The sequence below is a fragment of the Athene cunicularia genome (genome assembly GCF_003259725.1).
Source record: "Athene cunicularia isolate RWA chromosome 9 unlocalized genomic scaffold, athCun1 chr9_part2, whole genome shotgun sequence".
In the NCBI taxonomy this organism is placed as follows: domain Eukaryota; kingdom Metazoa; phylum Chordata; class Aves; order Strigiformes; family Strigidae; genus Athene; species Athene cunicularia.
In genome coordinates this window covers 548,883-572,613 of record NW_020799111.1, presented here as the reverse complement: position 1 = coordinate 572,613, position 23,731 = coordinate 548,883, and the positions used below count along the sequence as shown (strand labels likewise).

Genomic DNA, 23,731 nt, shown 5'->3' with positions numbered 1-23,731 from the left:
ATGAATGCTGGTTTTGCTAAGTGAATTTTGCGGCAAATGCAAGTTAAGTGGGTTCAAATCCAGTGGAGAAGCCAGTTCATTTAGGGCATGGAGCATAATGGGAGAAGGAGAGCATCTGAAACAGGGAGGTGAAAGCTGCCTCTGGTGTGACAGTGAGGTTCCTCACCCAGGCCTTCTGTTACGAAAATTCGCACCTTGTCCATGCTGACTGAGGCAAGAGGCTGGGATGCAAAGCATGGAATTACTAAATATTTATTCATGCACATGAAGTGTCCCAGCCAATCAGGGCACCCAACTGTGACTTTTCCAGAGTTTTTATGCCCTTCAAGTGTTCAGGTACAACACAGTTGGACTAATCCCTAACACCCACGCTACCAGCCGCTAACCACAGTAGAACTTTGCAAAGCCACTCTAGTTCTGCAGCGTTCTTGCCACGTGTCTGTTGATCCAGGCGTCCCTGGAGTCGGGCTCGCTCGAGTTACTGATCTGTGATGCCAGGCAATGCTGGGAGGGTTTCAAAGTCGTGTCGGAGGGAGCTGGGATGCTGGTGTTCCCGTGGTTGTCACAGGGATGAAGCTGTCCTTTATCCCTCATGGACAGCTCTAAGCTTTCCAGAGGCAAAGTCCTTTCCAGGGCTGGACTGTCTTTGATGTTGTTCATATTTAAGTAAAACAAATTAAAAGTCTCCAGTAAAATTCCACTCCCTCATCACATCACAGTGTATAACTAATACATATATATTTTAAATATATATATAAATAAAGTTAGTACACTTTCATACTATAATGACTGATTGAAACTGATAGTTTGGGGAGGGATTTTTCATCATCCTTGCCAAGCCTGTGATGCACCCAAGCCTCCATCAGGGTCACCAGGCTGCCACTCCTTTCCGGCAGCATCGGTGTGCCAGGGCCCTGCCGCCCCCCAGCAACCCCTGCTCGTGACATCTGCCGAGAGGGGCTTGGACACCAGCATCTCGCCCTGCATGGGGCAGCGGGAGGCTTCACTCTTGGAGGCTGCTGGTGGAAAATTGCTGCTGCAGGCAGCGGGGAGCGTGACTCAGCTGCTCGAGCAAACTCAGATCTTGCCTGGGCGCTGCGGCTTCTCGGCAGGGACCGCTTCCACAGCCTGATTTGCTGGTTGGCTGCCAGCTGCCCTGCCATCTCCTCCTCACTGCAGGCAGCTCTGCTCTATTCTCCACTCATCATCTGCATCTCCAGTGAGAAAATGACCCACGGGAGGAGAAGGACATGGGACTGAATCCCTGTGGCAAGCACGGAGCAGAGGAGCTGGTGATGCGGCCAGAGGATACTGTGGGCCAGGTACAGGCAGCCTGGCTGGAGGGGCAGGGGGGTGGGCATGGCTCACAGGCAGCACTCTGTGCCTGCGGTCAGGGCACAGCACCCATCGGGACGGGTGTGTGGGCATCACCCTGTCAGCCCGGGGTGAGGGGACCCGTGCTGCTTGCGGTGGGGCAGGCTGCCAGGCCCCTCAGGGGTGCAGCCCCCTCCAGTGGTCCTTGCCGAGCCCGGGGGAGCAGGCAGCATGCTGTGGGAGAGGCTCTGCCCTTGACCCCGGAGCCCTTAAGGACAGGTATTCTGGGTGTTTTATCAGCACAGTTGTGCCCACGGAGGAGACAGTGGGAGAGCCCTTCCCGCATGGGTTTATAAGCTGCTTGTGGCCAGGCCCCAAACCCCCACCAGCCGGGGGGTCAGGAACAAGAATTAGGGGTGTGTTTGACCTTATTCAGACAGCTCTTTCCCAGGCAATTAGATCTGCTGTGGGTTGTGCTGATGCAGAAAGACAGTTTGCTGAAGTCTGTCTCCTAAGGTCGGTGGGGCTGCGTAGGTCCCAGAGGGAGCCGGGGAGGGGGCTGGCAAAAAGGCTTGTCCTCGCCGCTCCCTGCCTGCAGCAGTGCTGACCCTGGGGCTCCTTGTTCCCCCGCTAAGGGGTCCCCACCCTTGGGTGTGATACAGAGTTTGGCTTGCAGAAAGGCAGCCAAAATCCTCCTTAAACACCCGCTTGATGAGCCCACAGCTTCGCCAGTGCCTTACCTGAGTGCTGTACTTCCCCACTGCCTAATCGCATCTCCCCATTCCCTTTTGGGCTCGAGACACCTAGGAGCTTTTCCATCCTTGCTCCAGCAGCACACCAGCCTCAGCAGTTCAGGACCTCAGTGACAGGAGCTGTGAGCATTTTGGAGGGGCTCAGGAGTTTTGCAGTCCCTGCTGTGCAGCATGCCTGTGTGCATCTAGGTTTTAGCCCTGGACTCTCAGGGAACTTTTGCAGGGGGCACAATCCCCTCCCTTATGGAGGAGGGCCCTGTCTCTGCAGCCAGCGCATTGATACAGATTTCCCATGCAGAGCCATTCTCAGGCTGCTCACACAAGAGACCTGATTTCTGCTCTCCCTGCGGCCAGAAATAGCCCAGCTGCCTGCAGTGGAGCGCAAATGAGATCTGTGGGCTGGTGGATGGCCAGGCAGTGGAGCAGGCAGGCCAGCAGCTGTGTTGACAGGCAAAGCGGGGCGGGGTAAATTTTTGGAGGCTGACAGGCTGCCTAGGGCAGTGCGTGCATGTTGAGGCTGGTTCACCACCTGCGTGGCCCCTGTGTCCAGACCATGGCAAGGGTTTAGCAGGTTTCAGGGGATGTCTCTCCACCTGGGGAATGATAGGCAGGACACCCCAGTGCTCCAACTCCATGGGTATCTTTCTTCTTCTTCTCTGCTGCACTCAGGATGAAGATATTCAAGACCTCCCAGCCTAAGGACAGGAGAGAGGAGCTCAAGCGGGGCAAGACACAGCAGCCATGGCCGTACGTGGCCGGCGCACCAAGGTGCTCCCCTCCGAGCTGAACAAGGTGTGCCCCGAGAGAGGAGACGGCCCTGCCATGCACCCCAGGACAATGAGTGACTTCGAGGTGGTCCCCAACCTCCACCAGAGCAGTAGCAGTGTCTCAAAGAGCAGGCGGAAGGCACATTTCCCCACTGGCAGCAACGAAAAGGCAAGTTCAGGAGGTGCTGGAAGGAGGGGTGGTTGGTCACACTTGACCAAAGAGTGTTAATGAGTTATCTGGTGACTCATTAACAGGAGCATTAATAACAGATTGCTTTAGTTTTAGGGACAGACAGAGAAACCCCAAATATCTGAGATAGATACATGTCCAGCATTCATATCTCCTCTCCTTAGAGTGCATTGGCTTTGTCCTTGCAGATAGCTATGGAGCTTTCTTCCTTCACATCAGAAGAAGCACCCAGATGTGCTCCAAGCACCAGGGTGTCTGACCCCGGGCATAACTTCTGGCCCTTTGCAGAAACCCTGAACCCTTGCTGCTTTTCCTGCTCCCTCAGGAAAATCTCATCTCATGGATTCCTGAAAACATTCAGAAGAAAGAATGCATCTACTTTGTTGAAAGCTCCCAGACGTCAGATTCTGGGTAAGTCAGACTGTCCCTCACTCCCCTCCCCTGCCAGGAAAACAGAAGGGGTGTTTGGTGCCAAAGCTACAACACCAGAAAACCCCACCTTTCTGAGAGGGGAACTGGTGTCAAGGGTATTCACAAATTCCTTTTTGACTGGTTCTTCACCCTGCTGTGTGTCACCGCATGACTGATATCCCATGTCCAGTCAGGAACCTTTCCAAGGCTTTTGCATGCAGCCATTTTCATCCATCCTTCATCCACACCAACCTTAATATTCCTATCCTAAGCCTCTGCAGAAGGAAATACCAATCTTTGCTAAACTTCCTCTCAAACAATGCCTTTGTTTCTGCACAAGTTCTGAGCTGGAGGACGAGCTGGGTGGGAGATGCTGGCGACTGTGGTGTTCTGAGAATGCCAACACCTCCTGCCTGGGCCAGCTGGGCTTTGCCTTTTGGCCTAGACTGTGTTCAGCAGTTTGTGGTGTGTGTTTCAGGAGGACTGTGTGTGAGTGTGGCTATCTCAGGGAACAGCACCCGGAAGATGCTGCCAAACCTCCCATCTTCTTGGGGAAGGAATGGGACCCCAGCAGGCACATCCAGGAAATGCCAACAGATGCCTTCGGTGATATCCACTTCACGGGCCTGGGACAGAAGATGGGGAAGGTGATCTGTTTTTCCCATCTGTGGTGCTCGGGGAGACAGTGTTCAGGTCTTGCCATGGCAGATGAAATGTGAATATTTCCATTCTGAATGAGAAAAGGTTAGAAAAGTGTGGAAACGCCCCAAAGGCAACACTGACCCAAGCAAAGGAAACAGTGTGGGACAGCATCCTCTCTGTCTCCCAGCCCTGTACCTAGTCCCTTTCTAAAACTATGAGAGTGATTTTCATGCTGTGAGGCCCATTCTTCAAGGAGTGGCTGTTCCCTGTCCTCGTCCTTAGGTTCACCTCAGGAATGTTCAGCCCCAGGGAAGCAAATGGGAACAAGGTCATGCACAAAGACCTGGGCTGCAGCAACAGGACTCTGCAGGGAAATGGTCCTGTCTCTTTGCTGGGACAGGATAAATTGTGTCAGAGTTACCCCAACTCTGTTGTTTTCACCCAGAACACATGTATGCTCCCTTTTTTTGCAGTATGTGCGCGTGTCCTCAGATACCCCTCCACGGGTCATCTACCACCTCATGACACAGCACTGGGGCCTCGATGCACCCAATCTGCTCATCTCAGTCACCGGGGGAGCCAAAAACTTCATCATGAAGCCAAGGCTGAAGAACATCTTCCGGCAAGGTCTAGTCAAAGTGGCCCAGACCACTGGTAAGAGATGCAGAGGGTCTCCCTGCCATTGCAGTGGGAGAGGGGGCTGTCATCTGGCTGTGCCAGGTTCAGTGAGTTGGGCTGCCGTGGAGACACAGAGCTGGCCCAGGAGGCGTGTAGGCCCCCGTCTAGTCTACCACCACCAGGGATGGACTGCTCTTGCTCAGCCACTGCAGGCAGGCGCACAGGGAGCTGGACCAAGAGATGCAACACTGTGCTAGAGAAGGCATCTCCTGTGCTGCCAGGGCTTGATGTCGTGAGCAGGAAAGACATCTTCTGGGGGATGGAACATCTCTGAGGACCAGGTGTTCCTGCACACATCAAGGGGATTGCTAAGAGATCACTGTGAGCAGAGCCTCCCCCTTCCCAAGCCCCTCTCTGACCCGCAGGGGCCTGGATCATCACGGGAGGGTCCCACACTGGTGTGATGAAACAGGTGGGAGAGGCAGTGCGAGATTTCATCCTGAGCTGCAGCCACAAGGAGGGCGAGATTGTCACCATTGGCATAGCCACCTGGGGGACCGTATACAACCGGGAGAGCCTCATCTGCCCCATGGTGAGCCCCATGGAGAGTTGGAGATGCGTTTGCTTTGCCTGTGCCTGGACTGCCAGGGAAGTTCTGCCAAGGACCGTGGTGGGAACGGGTGCTTCAAGACGTGCCTGTGCCTGGCAGCCCTGGTAGAACCCAGCTGCACCAGAAGGAGTCACAGTCCCAGGCTGATGTTTGCTGCGAAGCCCCTCTGTCCCACCCAGTGTCTTGTGTAGGTGCTGCCCTTCTCCTAGGAGGAGTCTTGCGGGTGTGAGGGCAGGTGGAGCAGAGACAGAGGAGCCTGGGGCAAGGCTGATATGAGGACTGTGGGGCAGGCAGTGGTGGCTGTTTGGCCAGGCTGTCCCCACGTGCTAGCCTGTTCCTTTCCCACGTGCTGGATACTTTGGGCATCTGGTGCTGCTCTGCAGCCCTGCCAGGCTTTTGCCAGAGTCTCTCCTCCTGCACCTTGCAGGGTGGCTTTCCAGCTGAGTATGTACTGGATGAGGAGAACCAAGGCAGCCTGTCATGCCTGGACAGCAACCATTCCCACTTCATCCTGGTGGACGATGGGACCCACGGGAGGTATGGGGTGGAAATCCCACTGAGGACCAGCCTGGAGAAGTTCATCTCGGAGCAGACCAAAGTGAAAGGAGGTAACAACACATATCCAGGAGGTAACAACACATGTCCAGGCCTGAGGCAGGTGAGGGCAGGTGAGGCAGGTAAGGGGTGACCGTCCTGGCCTCCAGTGAGAGAGGAGGCTGTGGCTTCCCTGGAGGATCCTGGCAAGGAGTTTGAGAGGACTGTCATGGTAAATGTGGAGCCTGGTTCCTCAGTGACACAAATCAAAGAGCCTTTCTCTGCCAGCTGCTTGACTTATGGGCTCACCAAAGGGGGTCCCCAAACCTTGTGATGCTGAGCTGATCAAGGATAGTAATTTCTCCTAAAGGGCCAGACCTCCAAGGAGGCTTCCAGGTGGTACCTTCTCACTGTGCAAATGATCTGTTCTAATAGATGCACACACATGCTCCAGCAGCAGGACTGCCATCTCCCCTCTCTCTCGGACCCTGGCATGTCGGGGCAGTGCTCCCACCTCACCTTTTGCACCCTGCCACTGAGAGGGGACAGCATTCAGCAGTATGGGCAGGGGCTGCCCCACAGGGAGGTGACCCGGGGCTCTGCTTCCCCGCAGGTGTCGCCATCAAGATCCCCATTGTGTGTGTGGTGCTGGAAGGAGGCCCCGGAACACTCGACGTAAGGAACCACTCGTGCCCGCTCCTGGCAGAGCTGAGAGATGGGGGTGGTGGGAGAGGGCAAGTCCTTGCCCCGGTTGCTGCTCGCTGGTGTTGGTGTGGGTGTGGTGCCACACTCTCTGAAACGCGGCTGGATGGGAGTGCTGCACAGCAGCGGTGGGGATCTCGGGCTCAGAGAGGGCCCCTGGGTGGGATTAGGACCAGCCTCTCTGCTCTGTTGCAGACCATCTACAACGCCATCACCAATGGGACACCCTGTGTGATCGTGGAAGGGTCTGGGCGTGTGGCCGATGTCATTGCACAGGTGGCCAGTCTGCCTGTGCCCAAGATAACCATTGCCTTGATCCGGAAGAAGCTGAGTGTATTCTTCCATGACACCTATGAGCTCTTCACTGAGGGCAAGCTGGTGGAGTGGACCAAGAAGGTGAGCCTCTTGCAGGCAGACAGCTCCTCTCGATGAGCATGTGGAGACGAAAGGGGCCCCCAGGGGTCCCTGCCCATGAGCAGCAAGGCTACCAGCGTGACGTTTAAGGCTCATCTTCTGCTGACCATCCATCTCCCCACAGCCATGCTCTGCATTGTCCTAGTGGGCACTCCAAGGGCTTGAGCTCTGCTCCTCCACTGCCTGTTCCCTTTGGGCAGAGGGGGTTGTGAGAAGCAGCAGGGAGGAGATGCTGCTGATGATTGCTTGCCCGTGGCTCTCCTTGTAGATCCAAGACATAGTGAGGAGCCGGCAGCTCCTGACCATTTTCAGAGAGGGCAAATATGGCCAGCAGGACGTGGATGTGGCCATCCTCCAGGCCCTGTTCAAAGGTGAGGGGTGGGGAACTGTTCAAGGGGGGTGGGGAGAGGTGAATGGGATGGGGGTTACAAGTTGCTTCCTGCAGCTGCTTTACTTAAGGGTTCCCCAAATCTTATGTTGCACAGCTGATCAGGGAGACATGTTTCTCCCAAAGGGCCAGACCTCAAGGGGGCTTCCAGGTGGTATCATCTCGCTCAGTAAATTATCTTCTATTCTAACACAAGTACTTTGCATGCAGCATCACGGAACCAGGACCATTTTGGTCATGAGAACTGGGACCACCAGCTCAAGTTAGCTGTGGCCTGGAACAGGGTGGACATTGCTCGGAGTGAGATCTTCACGGATGACCACGAGTGGAAGGTAAGGCCCTGTGCTGCTTGTCTGGTCAGCCTTACAGCTTGTCATGTCCCACTTGAGGACTGTGGACATTCAGGGTATGTTTCATCTCAGCTGTCCCTAGGGGGAGTTTTTGAGAGCATTTCTTTTGGACCCTAAACTCCTACCACATTGCTAGGAGCTCCTCATCTCTCCTGTTTTTCAGAAGTGCTTTGAACACCCAAAGCAGAGCTGAGCACACCCTGCAATTCATTGCTTGTAAAGTTCCTATGTGGCCTACCATTGTTTACAAAGGCAACTGGTATTTTGTTCAAAACCAGTGTCTTTTAAAGACAATTCACCAACCTAGAGCAAAAAATACCTTTGGCCAGTTCTGCCTTGTGGTCACTGCTCGTGCCATGTTGTCAGATGCAACTTGTCTCTAAACTCATCTCTCCCAGCCTGGTGCTTCCCTGCTCAAACTTTACTACAGAGTGGGACAGTGAGCACCACAACCCAGCTCTGCCATCCTATGCTGAGAAGTCAAAGCTGAGCAGGGTTTGTGCCCTTTCTGTGGGGCTGTGGGACTTGGAAGGGATTTTCCTATTTCATTCGACAGTTTGTGTTGCCCCAGCTCACACGCCTTTCATGGGATTGGGAAGGGCTGGTGGGAATCCAGATCCTGATGAGGATATTTTTGATGGTGTGAAAATGCACAGCTTATACAAGATCTACACCTTTGCTGGGAAGGGAGGATGAGGCAGGCTCTCAGATTAGCCAATGGAGGCCAGGGCTTTTATAAGGTGCTCCAGCCCTGGACTGATGTGGCTGGTATGAAAAGCTGAGGCTGAAACCAATCTGTGGTAGAAGGTCAACAGGTACCTTCCTGCCAGGGCAGACATGTACCACCTTACCCATGGGCTTTGTTTTCACTTCTGAACACTTGTAAAGGTTGCCTTGGAAAGGAAAATGCCACAAAGGCTGAACTGGGTGACCATTGGGAGCAGCCAGTCTCCCCATGGCTGAGATCCAGATGGCAGCACCATGATCCTTCATCTGAAGAGTGTGTACAGAGTACAACCCTGTGAGGTCCTGTTCATCTGTATGGTGCACCCTCGTGAGCAGGGGAAAGAGGGTCTACCCTCTACCCTACCCCATCCCTCCCGTCAGCAGCCAAGGGAGCAGAGGAGTTCACTGCCAGAGGAGAGGGCATACTAATCCAGAAGTGTGTCTTTGGGGGAGCCCCTCACCTCTGTCTCTGGCCTGCCAGCCCACAGATCTCCACCCTGTGATGGCAGCCGCCCTGATCTCCAACAAGCCAGAGTTTGTGAAGCTGTTCCTGGAGCAGGGAGTGCGTCTCAAGGAGTTTGTCACCTGGGACACCCTGGTTTATCTCTACGACAACATGGCCCCATCCTGCCTGTTCCACAGCAAGTTGCAGAAGGTCCTGCTGGAGGAGAGAGAGCACGCAGCTGGCTCCAAAATGCCAAGAGTGCAACTGCACCATGTCTCCCAGGTGCTGCGGGAGCTCCTGGGCTGCTCCACACAGCCTCTCTACCCCAAGCCCAAGCACACGGAGCGGCCCCGGCTCTCCATCCCTGTCCCACACATCAAGCTGAATGTACGCATCTCCAGGTTACGTGGTTGTAGAGTTGCATTAGGGAGGGGGATTCCGGCTCAGGAAACTCTCTTGGAGGTTGCAGCTGTGTCTCTGTTCTCTTGCATGCTCAGGAATACCACTTGAAGTCCCATAAAGTCCTGCCCAAGTCATCTGCCCCACCCATTCCAGGTGTGACTCCCACCCTCCTATGCCCTGATTCTGGTGGGCCGGAGCCAGTGGGCTGGGTGCACCACGCAGGATGGGCACATCCCCACATGATCTGGCCCTAGAAAAAGTCAAATTTCCAGGATGAGTTCAGTCTTGGCCACCCCACTATCTGCAGAAAAGGCCCTTCCATGGGTGGCAGAGGCAGGCACCCAGGGTTTGGGGGTGGCTTTGGGCTTGGGGCTGTCTGACCTCTGCAGCCTCTTGGCAGGAGAACAGGTCTGACCATCGCACATCTTGCAGGTCCAGGGGTCAAGTCTCCGTTCCCTCTACAAGCGCTCAGCTGGCCGAGTCACCTTCACCATGGACCCGGTCCGTGACCTGCTTATCTGGGCTGTGGTCCAGAACCGCAAGGAGCTGGCAGAAATCATCTGGGCCCAGGTATCACAGCCCAGAGCTATCGATCCCTGCTGAGAGGCTCAGATGGAGCCAAACCCCCCCAGACTCAAGTGGAAAGATGATTGTACCTGCTGGCATTTGAGCCAGCAGGAGAGCTGGCCCACGGCAGCGCCTGAGCCTCACCCCCAGTCAAATGGGAGCCAGCTCGTGTGCCTGCGGACACTTGATGCTTATCCCCAGACACACGCCATGGTGTCAGATCCTTCCCTTCCCAGCCAAGATGTACTCTGCGGGCAGAGTGATGTGCTGGGCCAGAACTGTGCTCTTCCTTGCAAAGGCTGAGTGAGGGCTCAGCATAGCGCAGGCAGGACACAGGGGCATGGCAGCTGTGGTGGAGAAGACTTCCACCCATAAACAGCATCCCCAGGGCCAGACGCAGTGCGGCCGGCGGCATGGTGACCCCAGGGCCGTGAAGTCACGCCATCCCATTACCCGAGGCTTCCCACAAGAGCAGGGTTGTCCCCCGATTCCCTGTGGCAGGGGGTTACCTCCTGCTGCTGCACCCAGAGGGGAGCACAGCTCAGCCCTCGTCACGGTGAGCTGTCCCTCCTGAGCAGCAGTCTGCTTGGGACACCCTCCTTCCCTCCCGTGGGAGCCATGGAGGGCTCATCAGGACTGCCAGGATTTGCAGGATAGGACGCACACCCCCACCCTCTTTCTGGCCTCTTCTGCTCCAGAGCCAGGACTGCATGGCAGCTGCACTGGCCTGCAGCAAAATCCTGAAGGAGCTCGCCAAGGAGGAGGAAGACACTGACACCACTGATGACATGCTGGCCCTGGCCGAGCAGTATGAGCAAAAGGCAATCGGTGAGCAGGAGGGGACCAGCAACGCAGAACTGCTCTCGCACCCGGCAGGGCAAGCTGGCTTTGCCCAGGAGGTGTCTGGGGGTGATGGGTGGGCTGGGTGGTGCCAAATGGGGGTCATGGTGCCATAAGGGCTGTGGCCAGGGGTGGTGGGAGCACAGAGGGTGCCACTGTGTGATGCAATGCCCAGATCCTGCTGCAAAGGGTGACTTTGTGGGCACCTTGCTGAGCACCAGCCTGGCCCTGGAGTTCAGCCTTGTCTGCCTGGAACCTGTCTGTCCAGGCGTGTTCACAGACTGCTACCGCAAGGATGAGGAGAGAGCCCAGAAGCTCCTCACGCGTGTGTCCGAGGCCTGGGGGAAGACAACCTGTCTGCAGTTGGCATTGGAAGCCAAGAACATGAATTTTGTGTCCCATGGGGGTGTCCAGGTGGGTTCCCAGCAGTGGTGCTTGGAGGGAAAGTGGCAAGTGTCCCCTGCCCCAGGTCCAGGGTTCCTTTCTGGCAGCAGCGGGACTCTGCCCTGCGGTCCTGCTCTGACAGGCTGGCCTTTTCCTCCCTCATTACAGGCCTTTCTAACCAAAGTCTGGTGGGGGAAGATGTGTGTGGACAACGGGCTCTGGCGGGTGATTGTGTGCATGCTGTTCTTCCCCCTTCTCTACACCAGCCTCATCACCTTCAGGTACTTCTTGCAGCTGGGGCATGTGTACACCCATGCTGGCTGGGAGAAGCTGCTGTGGCATCTCCCTGGTCAGCTGAGCCCCACTTCCACCCCTGCTCCTCACAGGGAGAAGAGGGTGCAGCCCATGGGCTGCATGACACGCCTCCGAGCCTTCTTCACGGCACCTGTCGTCATCTTCCTCATGAACATCCTCTCTTACTTCACCTTTCTCCTGTTCTTTGCCTACGTCCTGATGGTTGACTTCCAGCCCTCGCCATCGTGGCGGGAGTACCTCATCTACTTCTGGCTCTTCTCCCTGGTGTGCGAGGAGATCCGCCAGGTATGGGGCAGGCAAAGTAGAGGTGAGGAGGAGGTGAGAGGAGGGAGAGACACCCCTCTGGGTGCTCCTGGGAGGTCCTACATAACTCACGGTGCCATGCTTCTTCTCATGACACCATCCACTGGGAGAGGTTCCAGCACAAGGGACTGACAGATTCCCCGAACCTCTGAGGCCCGAGAATCTCTGTGGCTGCGTCTGGCTTGGCCCTGGGTACTTGCAGAAAGACACACTGTTTTGAGCTGAAAACATCAGGAGGTGGAGGGACCACTTCCTTCCTTGGGCATTTGTTCACAGAAGCATTTCCAGGCTTTGCTTGACATTTGATTTTTTTTTTAGCTTCTGCTTCAACAGCTCAGTGCCTTTCTTTACCAGACTAAAGAGCCCCATGTCTCAAGTATCTCTCCCCATGCTCCTTCCATGTCCCTGTAGAAAATTCTGTAGGCTTATGTTAACCTTGGGTAAGAAAGAGGGTCCAGTGAAGCCCAGCAGGTCTGTGTGGTCCCTCCCCTCTACAAGGCACATGAGTATCTTACATTTTCACTGAAACACCAGCCGCTCTTCTCTTCCCTACAGCTGTTGCATGATCCAGATGGGTTTGGGGTTGTGAAAATGGCTTCCCTGTACTTCAAGGACTTCTGGAATAAGTTGGATATCTGCGCCATCCTAGTGTTTATCACAGGGCTGTCTTGCAGGTGAGTTGCAGAGCCACTTGCCTAGCAGTGTGCAGGCTCAAGCCACAGCTGTAGGCCACAAAACTAGTATGGGAATTGTGCAGGTTTTTTAATCGCAATTTCTTCTTCCAAAGGCCAACAAGTATTTTTGTGGTCACATGATTCTTTCTAACCAATTTGCCTCTGCTTTCAGCTGCTTTTAGGAGATATGTTTTTCAGGCCACAACTCTCACCCAGCACTCCGGGGAAGCTCACTGAGATTGCAGAAATTAAATGCTGTGAGATCAGAAAAAACCCACGCTGGTGGTACTGAGATGTTTCCTCTCTTCTGTGCCCAGGCTGATCCCGTCAACTTTATATCCTGGGCGCATCATACTGTCACTGGCTTTTATAATTTTCTGCCTGCGTCTGATGCACATTTTCACTGTCAGTAAAACACTGGGGCCCAAAATCATCATTGTGAAACGTATGGTGAGAGCCTCCCTCCATCGTGCCAGGCTGATCAGCCATGGGATGGATGTGCCACCCATGTTATCCTATCCTGGAGTGGGGTTTGCTCCAGGATACAATTTTGCTTCCTCTCTGTCTTTGCAGATGAAGGATGTCTTCTTCTTCCTCTTCCTGCTAGCAGTGTGGGTGGTGTCCTTTGGGGTTGCCAAGCAGGCCATCCTGATCCACAACGAGGAACGTGTAGAGTGGCTTTTCCGTGGTGTGGTCTACCACTCCTACCTGACCATCTTTGGGCAGATTCCCTCCTACATCGACGGTAAGGGGCACCAGTCTGTGGCACGAGCAGGGCGGCTGCGACAAGGCTGAGGGGTACCAAGCTCACGCCACTGTCTGCCTTACTCCTGCCACGTTGGCCTCTGGAAGTCCTGCACGGGGCTCCTCTCCAAGCACAACGTGAGACCAGGAGGGAGCAATGACAGGGCGTGGGGATGGGGCCCTGCTCTGGCACGTTGGGAGTGTTGCCACCAATGCAAACCCAGGGACTGCACCTGCCCACGTGGTCAAGAGAGCTCAGGAGCAAAGGCACAGGAGCATGAGTCAATCCAGTGCGGTGCCACAGCTGCAAAGCTGGTGGCAGTGAGCAGAGCACGTGGGATGATGCAGATCAAGGTCAAGTCCCTCCCTGGTGCTAAGCTCCCTTGATGCTGGCCACTTTCAGAGAGCACAACATACTTGGAGACACCGCGAGGTTTGCCATGCTTTTTTGCAGGGGTCAACTTCAACATTGACCAGTGCAGCCCCAATGGGACCGACCCCTACAAGCCCAAGTGCCCAGAGACAAATGAGGACAACAAGAAACCCATCTTCCCAGAGTGGCTGACAGTCATCTTACTGTGCCTGTACCTGCTCTTCACCAACATCCTCCTCCTCAACCTCCTCATCGCCATGTTCAAGTGAGTTTAGCCTGGCTCCAGGCTCCTGACAGTGAACTGAGCTGGCTTTGTTTGCAGGCTTGGCCATGGCCAGGGCACCAGGCACCACATGCTGAGAAAGCACAAGGAGGGTCCTGGGGCACATGCTGACCAGAGCACAGGGGTGCTTTGGGGGAGTTACCGATATGGTGGAAGTAGCAGGTGCAGACCAGGCTGATCAGGGAGATGGGTAGAAGCTGGGGCACTATACAAACATGATGTGCTCCCTCATCCCCACGGCACAGCTGACACCTGGGCTCTGCCCCAGCTACACCTTCCAGCAGGTCCAGGAGCACACGGACCAGATCTGGAAGTTCCAGCGGCATGACCTGATTGAGGAGTACCACGGCCGGCCACCTGCACCGCCACCCTTCATCCTCCTCAACCACCTGCAGATCCTGGTCCGGCGAGGCTTGCTCCGCAGGCCAGCCACATGCTACAAGCAGCTCAGTGAGGACCAGCATCTCCCCCCCTGCCCTTTTCCCCCTCCCCAGGGAATGGCATTGTGCACTGAGCCACAAGGCTTGATGTCTGGGCTGTGGTACCGGGGTTTGGGGTGCCCAGGGATCTGACAGCACTGCTGTTCCCTTCCTTTGGCAGAAAAGAAGTTGGAGAAGAATGAAGAAGCTGCCCTCCTCTCTTGGGAGATGTACCTGAAAGAGAACTACTTGCAGCACCAGCAGTGCCAGGAGAAGCAGAACACAGAGCAAAAGATCCGAGACATTGCACAGAGGTACCAACACTCCTGGGACAGGGGCATCCTTCTGTTCTCTGGTGACCTGGGCAGGAAAGAGTTGGGATCAGTGCAGGGGTGGCTGCTGAGGGGGTTCCTCTCTGCACTGTTCCTCCAGGGTTGACGTACTGGTAGAGCTACTGGACTTGGACCAGGTGAAGAGGACAGGGCTAGTGGAGCAGAAACTGGTCTCTCTGGAAGACCAGGTGAGGCAAAATCTGAGCAAGTACCTAAGAAAGGTGGGTTTTTCCAGAGGCAGAGTCAACTGAACCAGAGCACAAGAGAAAGACCCTCTGAATCAATCCCCCTTAAACCAGTTTGAGTTTCCTTGATGAAACGGTAGCATCCAGGAGGAAGAAGTTTATGGAAAACATTCTGTTTAACTCCAAAGTGAACAGGATGAAGGTGGGAAGTGGTGGGATGTGCCTCTGCCTCCACTGGTCACCCCAAGCACCCTATCTTTTCTCCTTGGCCAGACCCTCCAAACCTGGAGATGGGGGACTCTCCAGCCCCTCCCCATGAAGCTGCTCCACACCCTGCACAAGTAATGGGGTGCCAGGGAGCCAGACCAGGCCCTGGCGTCTCCTCTCTGAGATGGCTGCAGCACGGCTGCTGTTTCCACTTTCATTTCTGCCTGCTTTGAAAAAATGTTTCCCTGGGGTTGGTTCCAAGCTGAGCACCAGGGCACGGCAAGGGTTGTTGTGATGGGGGGATGAGCAGCCAGGAGCCAAGGGCTGCAGTGTCTCCTGCCAGGGCCGCATCCTCCAGCACTCAAGCAGGGGAGCCCGGGGGGCAGCTTGGGTCTGGGGGGGGCCTGACCCCTCTCCTGTCCCATGCAGGTGCATCAGAGTGCCCAGGCCCTGAGGTGGATAATGCAGGTGCTGCAGGACAACGGATTTGGCTCAGGCGAGGATGTTCCACCCATGGGTAAGCACAGCCTGCCTCCACCCCAGCTCAGGGAATCCTAGAGCCCTGCGCTGGCACTCACTGTGGACCAGGGCTGAGCAGCCCCTCGCACCCCTCAGTTAAGCAGCGAGGCAGAGGCAGAGACTCCTTTGGCTCAAGGAGGTCTGGGGGGTCTGTGAGGCCATCCAGCCCCTCCTGCAGCCATTTCCCCCTCCACACCAGAGCCCTCCCTGGAGCCCATGGCTGGGGCTTTCCACTGCAGCATCCCCAGGGTGGTTCCTCTGGGGCCTGCCAGAAGGGAAGTTGGGGACCAGGTCCCCAGGGAACATGAGTATCCTCATGGAGAGACCCAGCCAGCCCCCTCAGCAGAGTGACGGTTGGCAGCACCAGACTCATCACCCTGCTTTGCGGGGCTTGCTGTCTGTGTCTGCATCGCAGGCTCCAGCAAAGCCCCGGAGATGAAGGATGTTGACCTGGAGGGGAAACCTGAGGAGAGCCAGCCCCCATACCACGTGCTTGCCCGAAACCTCCTTTACCCAGGATCTCACACCCTCCGCTTCCCTGTACCGGATGAGAAGGTGCCCTGGGAGGTAGGAGCTGTGACCCTGGGCAGCGGGGCTGGGAGCGAGGGCCACAGGGCTGATCCTGATGGCAGTAGGAAGAAGAACAGAGCCATCATCGTGCCTGTATCACACTTGGGAGCTCTTGTTTCCCAGCCCTGGAACAAGTGGCTTCCTGGAGCGGCTGCTCCAAGGCCCTTCCAGGGACAAAGAGAGTTCAACAGGTATTGTTTCTGCTGGGATCTGTAGTGATAGGGATGCCTAGGGATGCTCAGTTAGGAGATAGAGGGAACAAACACCTGCCTCTGCATTTCCTGAATCAGGGCTGGCTCAGGATCTGACATTGGCTTCCATGGGGGCATGAGTGAGAGATACCAACCCTCCAGCTGAGACCCTGAGCTCAGCCCCCAAGCAGGGCCTGGAGCCCTACATGCCTCTGGGAGTGTTGCCACAAGCTGGGCGGAGGGAAGGACTGGGACAGAAAGTGTCCCTGGGGGTCCCAGTCCCCACCTGCCTGACACGGCCATGTGCTCTGCAGGTGGACTTCCCGCTCTACGACCCTCCTGCCTACTCGGCTGACCACAAGGACATGGCCGTGCAGGACCCATTCAGCCCGTGAGTGTCCCACTGTGGTTCCCTGCTCCTCTGCCCCTTCCCCCAGGTGGCACAGCCAGCCCTCCCTGCTGGGCTGCCTCCTGTCCCCCAGCTCCTTGGAGTCTCTCCTGAAGATCAACTATAACACCATGGATGGGCTGATTGACCGGCAGAGCTTCCATGGACTCTACACCGTGCAGGATGGGCTGCCACTGTGAGTGCATCCGCCGTGGGGCAGAGGGCTGAGGTGGGAGCTGAGGTGCCATGCTGTAGGCAAGGCACGTGGGAGATGGAGAATCCAGGGGGGGCTGAGTGCATCCAGCCCCTTCCCACATCTCTGTGGCTTGTGGTGGGGCAGGGATAATGGCACACATAGTCCTCAGGGCTGTGTCCCCCCGAAAAAAGCCCAGCACCCCAGAAGAGATGCAGTGCAGTGGTGGTGATATCGTGAATCCTCTTTTCAGACATCAGTGGGAAATTTGGGGCAGTGTGTAAGGCTTTGATCAGTGTGAGGGGATGCACAGAGGGACCCGGGCACCACCCCAGCCCCCTCGCTCTCTCCCTGCCAGGAACCCCATGGGCAGGACGGGGCTGCGAGGCCGCGGGAGGCTGCACTGCTTTGGGCCCAACCATGCCCTGCACCCCGTTGTGACCCGGTGAGCATGTGGGGACAGAGAGGTGTCCTGTTCCAGGACGGGGCTGGGAGGTGGAATGAAAAAGGGGGCACAAAGCCATCTCAGAGAGACTGGGACCCGTCAAAACCCACTGCTGCCCATTCAATGTGGGACCCTGTGCCAGCGTGCTGGGCAGGGTGGAGCTGCGTTTGTCTGCAGTATGACAGGGGCCTTTCTCACAGCTGGAGGAGGAATTTGGATGGGTCCATCATAAGGAAGAGCCTGAAGAAGATGCTGGAAGTTCTAGTGGCCCAGTACCCACTGTCGGATGTCTGGGCTCTGCCTGGGGTAAGAGCTGGTGGAAACCAGCTGGCAGAAGGGTCTGGAGAACTGAGGACCCGCTGGCGGCTGGCTGCCACACAGAAAAGGAAGAAACACAAATGGGTGTCACAGCTCTGTTAGAGGAGGTGTCTCTGCCCCTCCTGCAGAGCATCTGCGTGCAGGTCTGTGATGCCGCAAGTGCTGGGCAAGTGGTGGTCTCAGTACATACCCCCACCCACCCTGACCCACTGTGTCCTGTTTCTCCCACCTCCTTCTACTTCTCCACAGCTTCAGTTGTCACATGTTCTCCATGTGAGCACATTAAGCTGTTGGCATAGCATCCTTTGACAGGGACACCCAGGTGTTAAATCAGGTGAATGCAGACACCTGCTTGGGCACAGCTGAGGACTTCCAGCAGGAAAAGAAGGGAGGGAGACACCACCACTGCTTGCTTCCCCCCACCAGAGCTTGTGACATCTTCTGCAGTCTTGGCAACTGCCCGATGGCCAAGCTGGTGGAAGTGTGGGGCTGGGCTGGGCTGGGCTGATGGCAGGCCCCGTGGCTGACAACTGCTTTGGCACAGGGGTCACTGGAGCCAGGCGAGACGCTGCCGCTGAAGCTCAAGTGGATCCTGCGCCGCGAGTTCTGGCCCCAGTTCCAGACCTTGCTGAAACAAGGCACCGAGGTGGGGGGCACACGGGTGTCTCAGCAGTATGGGGGCATGCAGGCATCACCCCAGTATAAGGGCATACTGGCATCACGGCCATACAGGCACACAGGGACATCACCACAGCACGGAGACATGCGGACTTCATGGTGGCATGGGTGCACACGGGTGTCCCCAGGGTACAGGGGCAGGGTGCATCACCCTCTGGGCTCTGCTCCCAATGGGGGAGGAATGGCTGAGGGAGGTGGAGACATGCCGCTAAGAGCTTTGCATGGTGCAGGGTTCTGAGAGGCAGCCTGGGGACCCCAGGGGTGGGCTGCACACACCAGTGTCTCTGCCTGCTGCGGTTGCTCTCCATGGCTCCAGCTGCAGTGGGAAGAGGGCACTGGTCTCCACTGGGGCAGAGGAGCTGTGGGGAGATGCCCCACTGCCCCCGTGGCATCTCAATACCCTCAGAGAGGTGGTGAAGGCTCTGCTAACGTGGCACTCCCTCCCCATGCACAGATACACAAGGGGTACCTTGATGACCCCCGCAACACTGATAATGCCTGGGTCGAGACAGTTGCCGTCAGCGTGCACTTTGACAACCAGAACGATGTGGAGATGAAGAGACTGAATTCGGTACGGGTCTCTCATCTCCGTGGCTCCTGGACCTGGTTCTCAGAGGGCACGGGTCAGGGGAGCCACATCTCCAGACCCAGATCTTGCTCTCATCAGAAGTGGGCTTCTCCAGCTGCATGCAGCAAAGGAAGAACATGGGGATGAACATGGGGTGGCACTGCAACAGGGTCCCAAAAAGAAAGGGCAGGGGGCTGGGGACTAGAGGTGCTGTTGAGCATGGCTGGCACAGCCCCTTGCCAGCAGCACGTATGTGATGTCTCTGGTCCTCTTCCAGTTCCTTCAGGGCTGTGACCCGGAGCTGTGCATCCGCTGGCAGGTGCTGGACAAGAGGATCCCCCTGCATGCCAACCACAAGGACCTCCTGCACAAGGTCTCAACCCTCCTCGGCGCCTACTACTGAGTCCTCAAGCACAGTCCAGGGCTCCTGCTGCCCCAGACTAGGTTCTGGTTGGGACCTGCAGCTCTACCCCAGTTCACCCGTAACACACAGGCAGCGACAGGAGACTGGGTACTTTGGTTGCCTCCATGAATGAACGTTGCAGGTCTCTGGGAGGAAAACTAGCCCCTTACCACTAGCCTGGGGCAGGGGCTGCCTGGGCAGTGCCTACACAGCATCCTGGTCAGCCAAGCCACCAAGCTCAGCCCCAGCTTGTGTCGTGGTGCTTCCACATCAGCCACAGCACTAGCCCAGGGCTTGGGCCAAGCAGAGCCACAGGGCTGCTCCTGCAAGGTGTTCCCTCTCTTGGCACCCACCTGCTCTTTGCCTTGGTGTGGGCACTGGGGACCTGCCAGCTTCAGCTCCCCCTCCACCCAGGATATCCACGGGCACCTCTGCTCCCCTGCTCCTGCTCTGAGCCCTGACAGCCTCACTGCCACAGCCTGGAGAAGGCTTGGGGTCTTTTGCACCTAAAGGCACTGACTGCCCTGCAAGTCACTCCCGTGGCAGCTGTCCCCATGTCTCTGGTGGCCTCAGACCCAACAACATGGTCCTGAGCTGTGAGCCAGCACTTCTGAAGGTGTGAGCAGGTTTTGGCTTATATACCTGCAGTTTCATAGTTCCGTGCAGGTCCACCGGCCCTGTCCCATACCGCTGTGTGATCCTGCGTGTGTGTGTACACTGTAGCACCATCTTGTAGCTGAACTCCTTCCCTCTGCCTGAGCCAAGGCACCAGCTAAACATCACCTGCCTGCTCACATCCCCTTGTGCACGTGGATGGGAAGGGGCAGCTTGCCAGGCCTGAGGTGCTCCATGCTCTGTGGTCCCTTGGGCAGGGACAGGAAAGAGGACATCAGTGTGCCCATCCCAGACATCTCTGCTCTTAAGGGGTCCTTCACTCCTTTGGTGGAGTCCCCATCCCTGGAGGTGTTTAAGAGTCGGGTTGACACAGCGCTGAGGGATCTGGTGTAGTTGGGAACTGTCAATGTCAGGTTAATGGTGGGACTGGATGATCTTCAAGATCTTTTCCAACTGAGATGATTCTGCGATTCTTGATTCTTTGGTTCACGAACAACAAGGCACAGTGGAGACATCTCTTGACAGCCCAGAACAACCCCATGGTGGCACATTATGCCTGGGACTGCTCAGGGAGGGATTTCAATTCTCCCACTCTCTCCTGGTGGATCAGACACTGGCCAGCCAGGGCTGTTCTTCCCATACTGGTGGCCACCACAGTACAGCTGCAGTTTCACTGAGGCTTGGCAAGGCGGAGGGGGGTGTGTGTGTGTGTCAGACTGGCAATTTAGTCAACCCAGCTCAATAAACCATGTATTAAATAACTAAAGGCTGGTGGTCTGTTGCAGCTATTTAACCAGGGGCCATTCTTGGAGGCCATGCTTGGAGATAATGTCCAACACGAGCCCAGTTGGAGCATTCCCACCCGCAATCTTGTCGCACAAACTCACTTTGCTTGCAGACTCCCCCCCCGCGCCCCGTACTGGCTGCGGAGATGACTTGACACGTTTGGAGTCAGTGTGAGGAGCTGCTGGAAAGCAACGCTGCGTGCCAAGGCGGTGGCAACGGCACCTTCTCCCGTGGCTCCTGGCCTCCAGACCGGCCTCCTCGTGGTCCCCCACCACCATGCTCCGCCGAGAGCCGGCGCAGGGGGGCCACGCCCGGGGCATGGCCGGGGAGGGAAGAGGCGATCGCGCGTTACAGCTTCGAGACCCGCAGCCCCCAACCGCGAGCAGCCTCAGAACAATCGCCGAGACACTCGACTAGAGCACTAAAGGGCTCCCCGCGGCCGCTCGCCCACAGCCCGGGGCAGTGGGGCCAGAGGGATTCCCAGGGCAGTGGGACTGCCCTGGAAGAACCCACAGCCCTGGGCAGGGCCACGGGCAGGTCTGCTGGCAGCAGCCCTCAGGTGTGAGCATCCCCCGGAGGGTACCCTGTGGATGCTCATACCTGAGGGATGCTGGTACTTAAAGGATGCTGTTACCAGGGGGATTTCATTCTCAGAAGGATGCTGAGGGATAACAGCTCGGTACCCAGCTGAGATCACCACGGATAATTTTATTCCCAAGTGAAAGGCTCCCTGGGTCTGCCAGGGTCCCACCCCCCAACTTTCCCCTCCATGGGGATCTCTTCCCCCCAAGCCTGACCAAGGCAGCTGGAGAGGTGTGAGTTGCACCAAAGGCCAGAGGAAAGAAGATCCACCTTGCTTCACCTCCTGCCTTACCCCCAGCATTTTACTGTGACAGTCAGTGGCTCCAGCTCCCGGAGTCAGGCTGTCAAACCATACTCTTTGTTTACTTCAGAAAACAAAGTAACTTCCAAACCCCTGCTTTGGCAAAACCCTTGGAAACGTGACTTGTACCAGCTCATGGACCTGATGGGGAAAGCAAAAGAACTCCACATCTTGTTATTTAAAAACCTGGTGGTGATTAAGCCAGTCTGATGATCCAGGGAGTCTGACTCATCATTTTTTTTTTAACACTCAGCGTTGGTGAGATAGGAATTTACTGCTGCTGCTCTCTGGCAGCAAATCACTGCATCCCATGTGGAAATTGGCAGCAGGCTGGGGCAGAGGCTCGCAGGCCGTGCCTGCCTCGACACCCCCATCTGACATCACCCTTTGCCTGGGTTGTCTGTGCCGAGGTGGGGGCGGGGGGCAAGGTGAGTAGGGGTTTTAATCTCTGCAGCTTTATGTCCAGGTATGATTAATCTTAAACCAAATTAAGCTATCCTGGAAAACATGGTAGCCAGTATCATTCTGCCCTTGTTTTCCAGGCTCCTGAGCCCAATCTCTCACCACTTTGCGAGGGCACATTGCATGAGGTGTAAGTGGCATTCCAGGAAATAACGTTGTGTCCTATTCCACTCCCCCCCCTCCCCACCGCTTTCCTCCAGCCATGGGAGAGGCTTTGCAGGAGCGCAGAGGAGCTGCCCTGCTGCCCGGGAGCTGCTATGGCCTCCAGAGGATTGCCAGCAGCCATGCCGAGCTGACCGGGTGCAAGATGACCCTCACGACCACACCAGCAGCCAGCATCGCCCAGGCTTTCTTTTGCCTCCTGCTGTGCGTCCCCTGGGGCAGCTCCTGCCCCCCAAGCTGCCAGTGCACAGAGCGGGCAGGGGCAAAGGCCGTCCTCTGCAGCTCCCGGCACTTGGAGGAGATCCCCAAGGACATCCCCAGAGACGCAGTGTTCCTCAAGCTGGACGCTAACAGCATCACCAGGATCCCCAGCAATGCCTTCAGGCACCTCTCCCACCTGGAGGAACTTGATCTCTCCAGGAACGCCATCGAGAAGATCGACAGGGCGGCTTTCAAGGGGGTGGCTGCTGGGCTGCGTACCCTCGACCTCTCCAGCAACCGCATCCGCAGCATCCCCAAGGAGGCCCTGCTGGCGCTCAACGCCAAGCTCCGGCTGGCCAACAACCCCTGGCACTGCGAGTGTGCCTTGCAGGAGGTGCTGTGGGAGGCGCGGCTGGACCCCGACTCTGTCCAGGACATCACCTGCCACACGGCCCCGCGCCAGGAGTACGTGGGCAAGCCGCTGCTCCAGGTCCTGGATGCCGGCGTCAACTTCTGCAGCGTGCGTCAGAGGACCACGGATGTGGCCATGTTCATCACCATGTTCGGCTGGTTTGCCATGGTCATCGTCTACGTGATCTGCTATGTCCGGCACAATCGAGAGGACACCTGCAAGCACGTGGATTACCTGAAGTCACTGCCGAGCACCCAGGGCCATGCAGAAACCACCAGCACTGCCCTGTAGTGCAGGATTGGGAAGCCATGTTCCCAGCTTCTTTGCAGCCTGATGGGCTTCAAAGCTTCTCTGTGGTATTTTCCAGTGCTTACTCCAGTCCTGCAAAGAAGTGCCAGTGACTTTGCCCCCTCCCCAGAGATGCTGGACTGAGTGTGCGCAAATGACATGGGGGAGGGGTGCCGGGGACACCCCACGCACGTTTGTCTATGGATCCCCGGTTCCCCAGGAGGAGCCCCCACCACGCAGACCCCTTTTCGCCTGACAGAGCTGGGCTCACAGGGACAGCCGCCCCAGCCACATGCTTAGGGTCCATAGAGTTTGGAGAGAACAAGCCCCTGGGGAGATACAGATGAGGGTGGGGGCTTTTGTAGGGCCAAGAGGTCCCCAGAGCCTGAGGATGGGTTGCTCTGTGCAGTGGGGTCACCCCGTCCTGGCTCTAGTGAGGGACCCACCTTGCCGAGAGCAGAACATCTGCCCCAGCCCATGCACAGCATCCCGGCAGCCTCTGCCTGCCACCAGCAACCAGGGGGTGATTGACCAAACCCTTGATTTCTCAATAAAGCCTCACACATAGGAAAAGCCCTCAGGGTTTGTGCTGCACTGGGAGCTGGGCATCTGGGGAGGAGGGCAGTGGGGCTTGAGGGGGTTGTGCTTGTCCTAATTCAATCTCTCCTAAAGCAGACAAGCCTAAATTCAATGTACCAGCTCGATTCCCATTAGATTACATCCCCTCTACCCTCACCCCAGCCTGCCTTGAGCAGGGG

The 23,731-nt window shown here is 56.6% G+C and overlaps 2 protein-coding genes across 2 annotated transcripts; both read left to right on the top strand.

The window, feature by feature from the left end:
• The first annotated feature begins 924 nt into the window (after positions 1 to 924).
• TRPM2 (transient receptor potential cation channel subfamily M member 2) lies at positions 925 to 20,522 on the top strand. The gene is made up of 33 exons (XM_026855408.1): positions 925 to 1,322; positions 2,736 to 3,002; positions 3,349 to 3,434; positions 3,913 to 4,081; positions 4,550 to 4,730; positions 5,120 to 5,286; positions 5,732 to 5,912; positions 6,452 to 6,513; positions 6,736 to 6,936; positions 7,223 to 7,325; positions 7,553 to 7,674; positions 8,900 to 9,250; positions 9,698 to 9,835; positions 10,531 to 10,660; positions 10,941 to 11,086; positions 11,225 to 11,337; positions 11,443 to 11,656; positions 12,230 to 12,348; positions 12,666 to 12,798; positions 12,922 to 13,093; positions 13,547 to 13,730; positions 14,017 to 14,198; positions 14,349 to 14,481; positions 14,600 to 14,687; positions 15,321 to 15,408; positions 15,826 to 15,977; positions 16,486 to 16,562; positions 16,654 to 16,755; positions 17,111 to 17,197; positions 17,398 to 17,503; positions 18,060 to 18,161; positions 18,648 to 18,764; positions 19,039 to 20,522. The coding sequence occupies exons 2-33, from the start codon at positions 2,808 to 2,810 to the stop codon at positions 19,162 to 19,164; spliced, it is 4,527 nt and encodes a 1,508-aa protein (XP_026711209.1). The 5' UTR covers positions 925 to 1,322; positions 2,736 to 2,807; the 3' UTR covers positions 19,165 to 20,522.
• Positions 20,523 to 22,010: 1,488 nt separating this feature from the next.
• Positions 22,011 to 23,532, top strand: LRRC3 (leucine rich repeat containing 3). The gene has a single exon (XM_026855555.1). It carries the CDS (start codon positions 22,113 to 22,115, stop codon positions 22,974 to 22,976), a length of 864 nt encoding a protein of 287 aa, XP_026711356.1. The 5' UTR covers positions 22,011 to 22,112; the 3' UTR covers positions 22,977 to 23,532.
• The last annotated feature ends 199 nt before the right edge of the window (positions 23,533 to 23,731 follow it).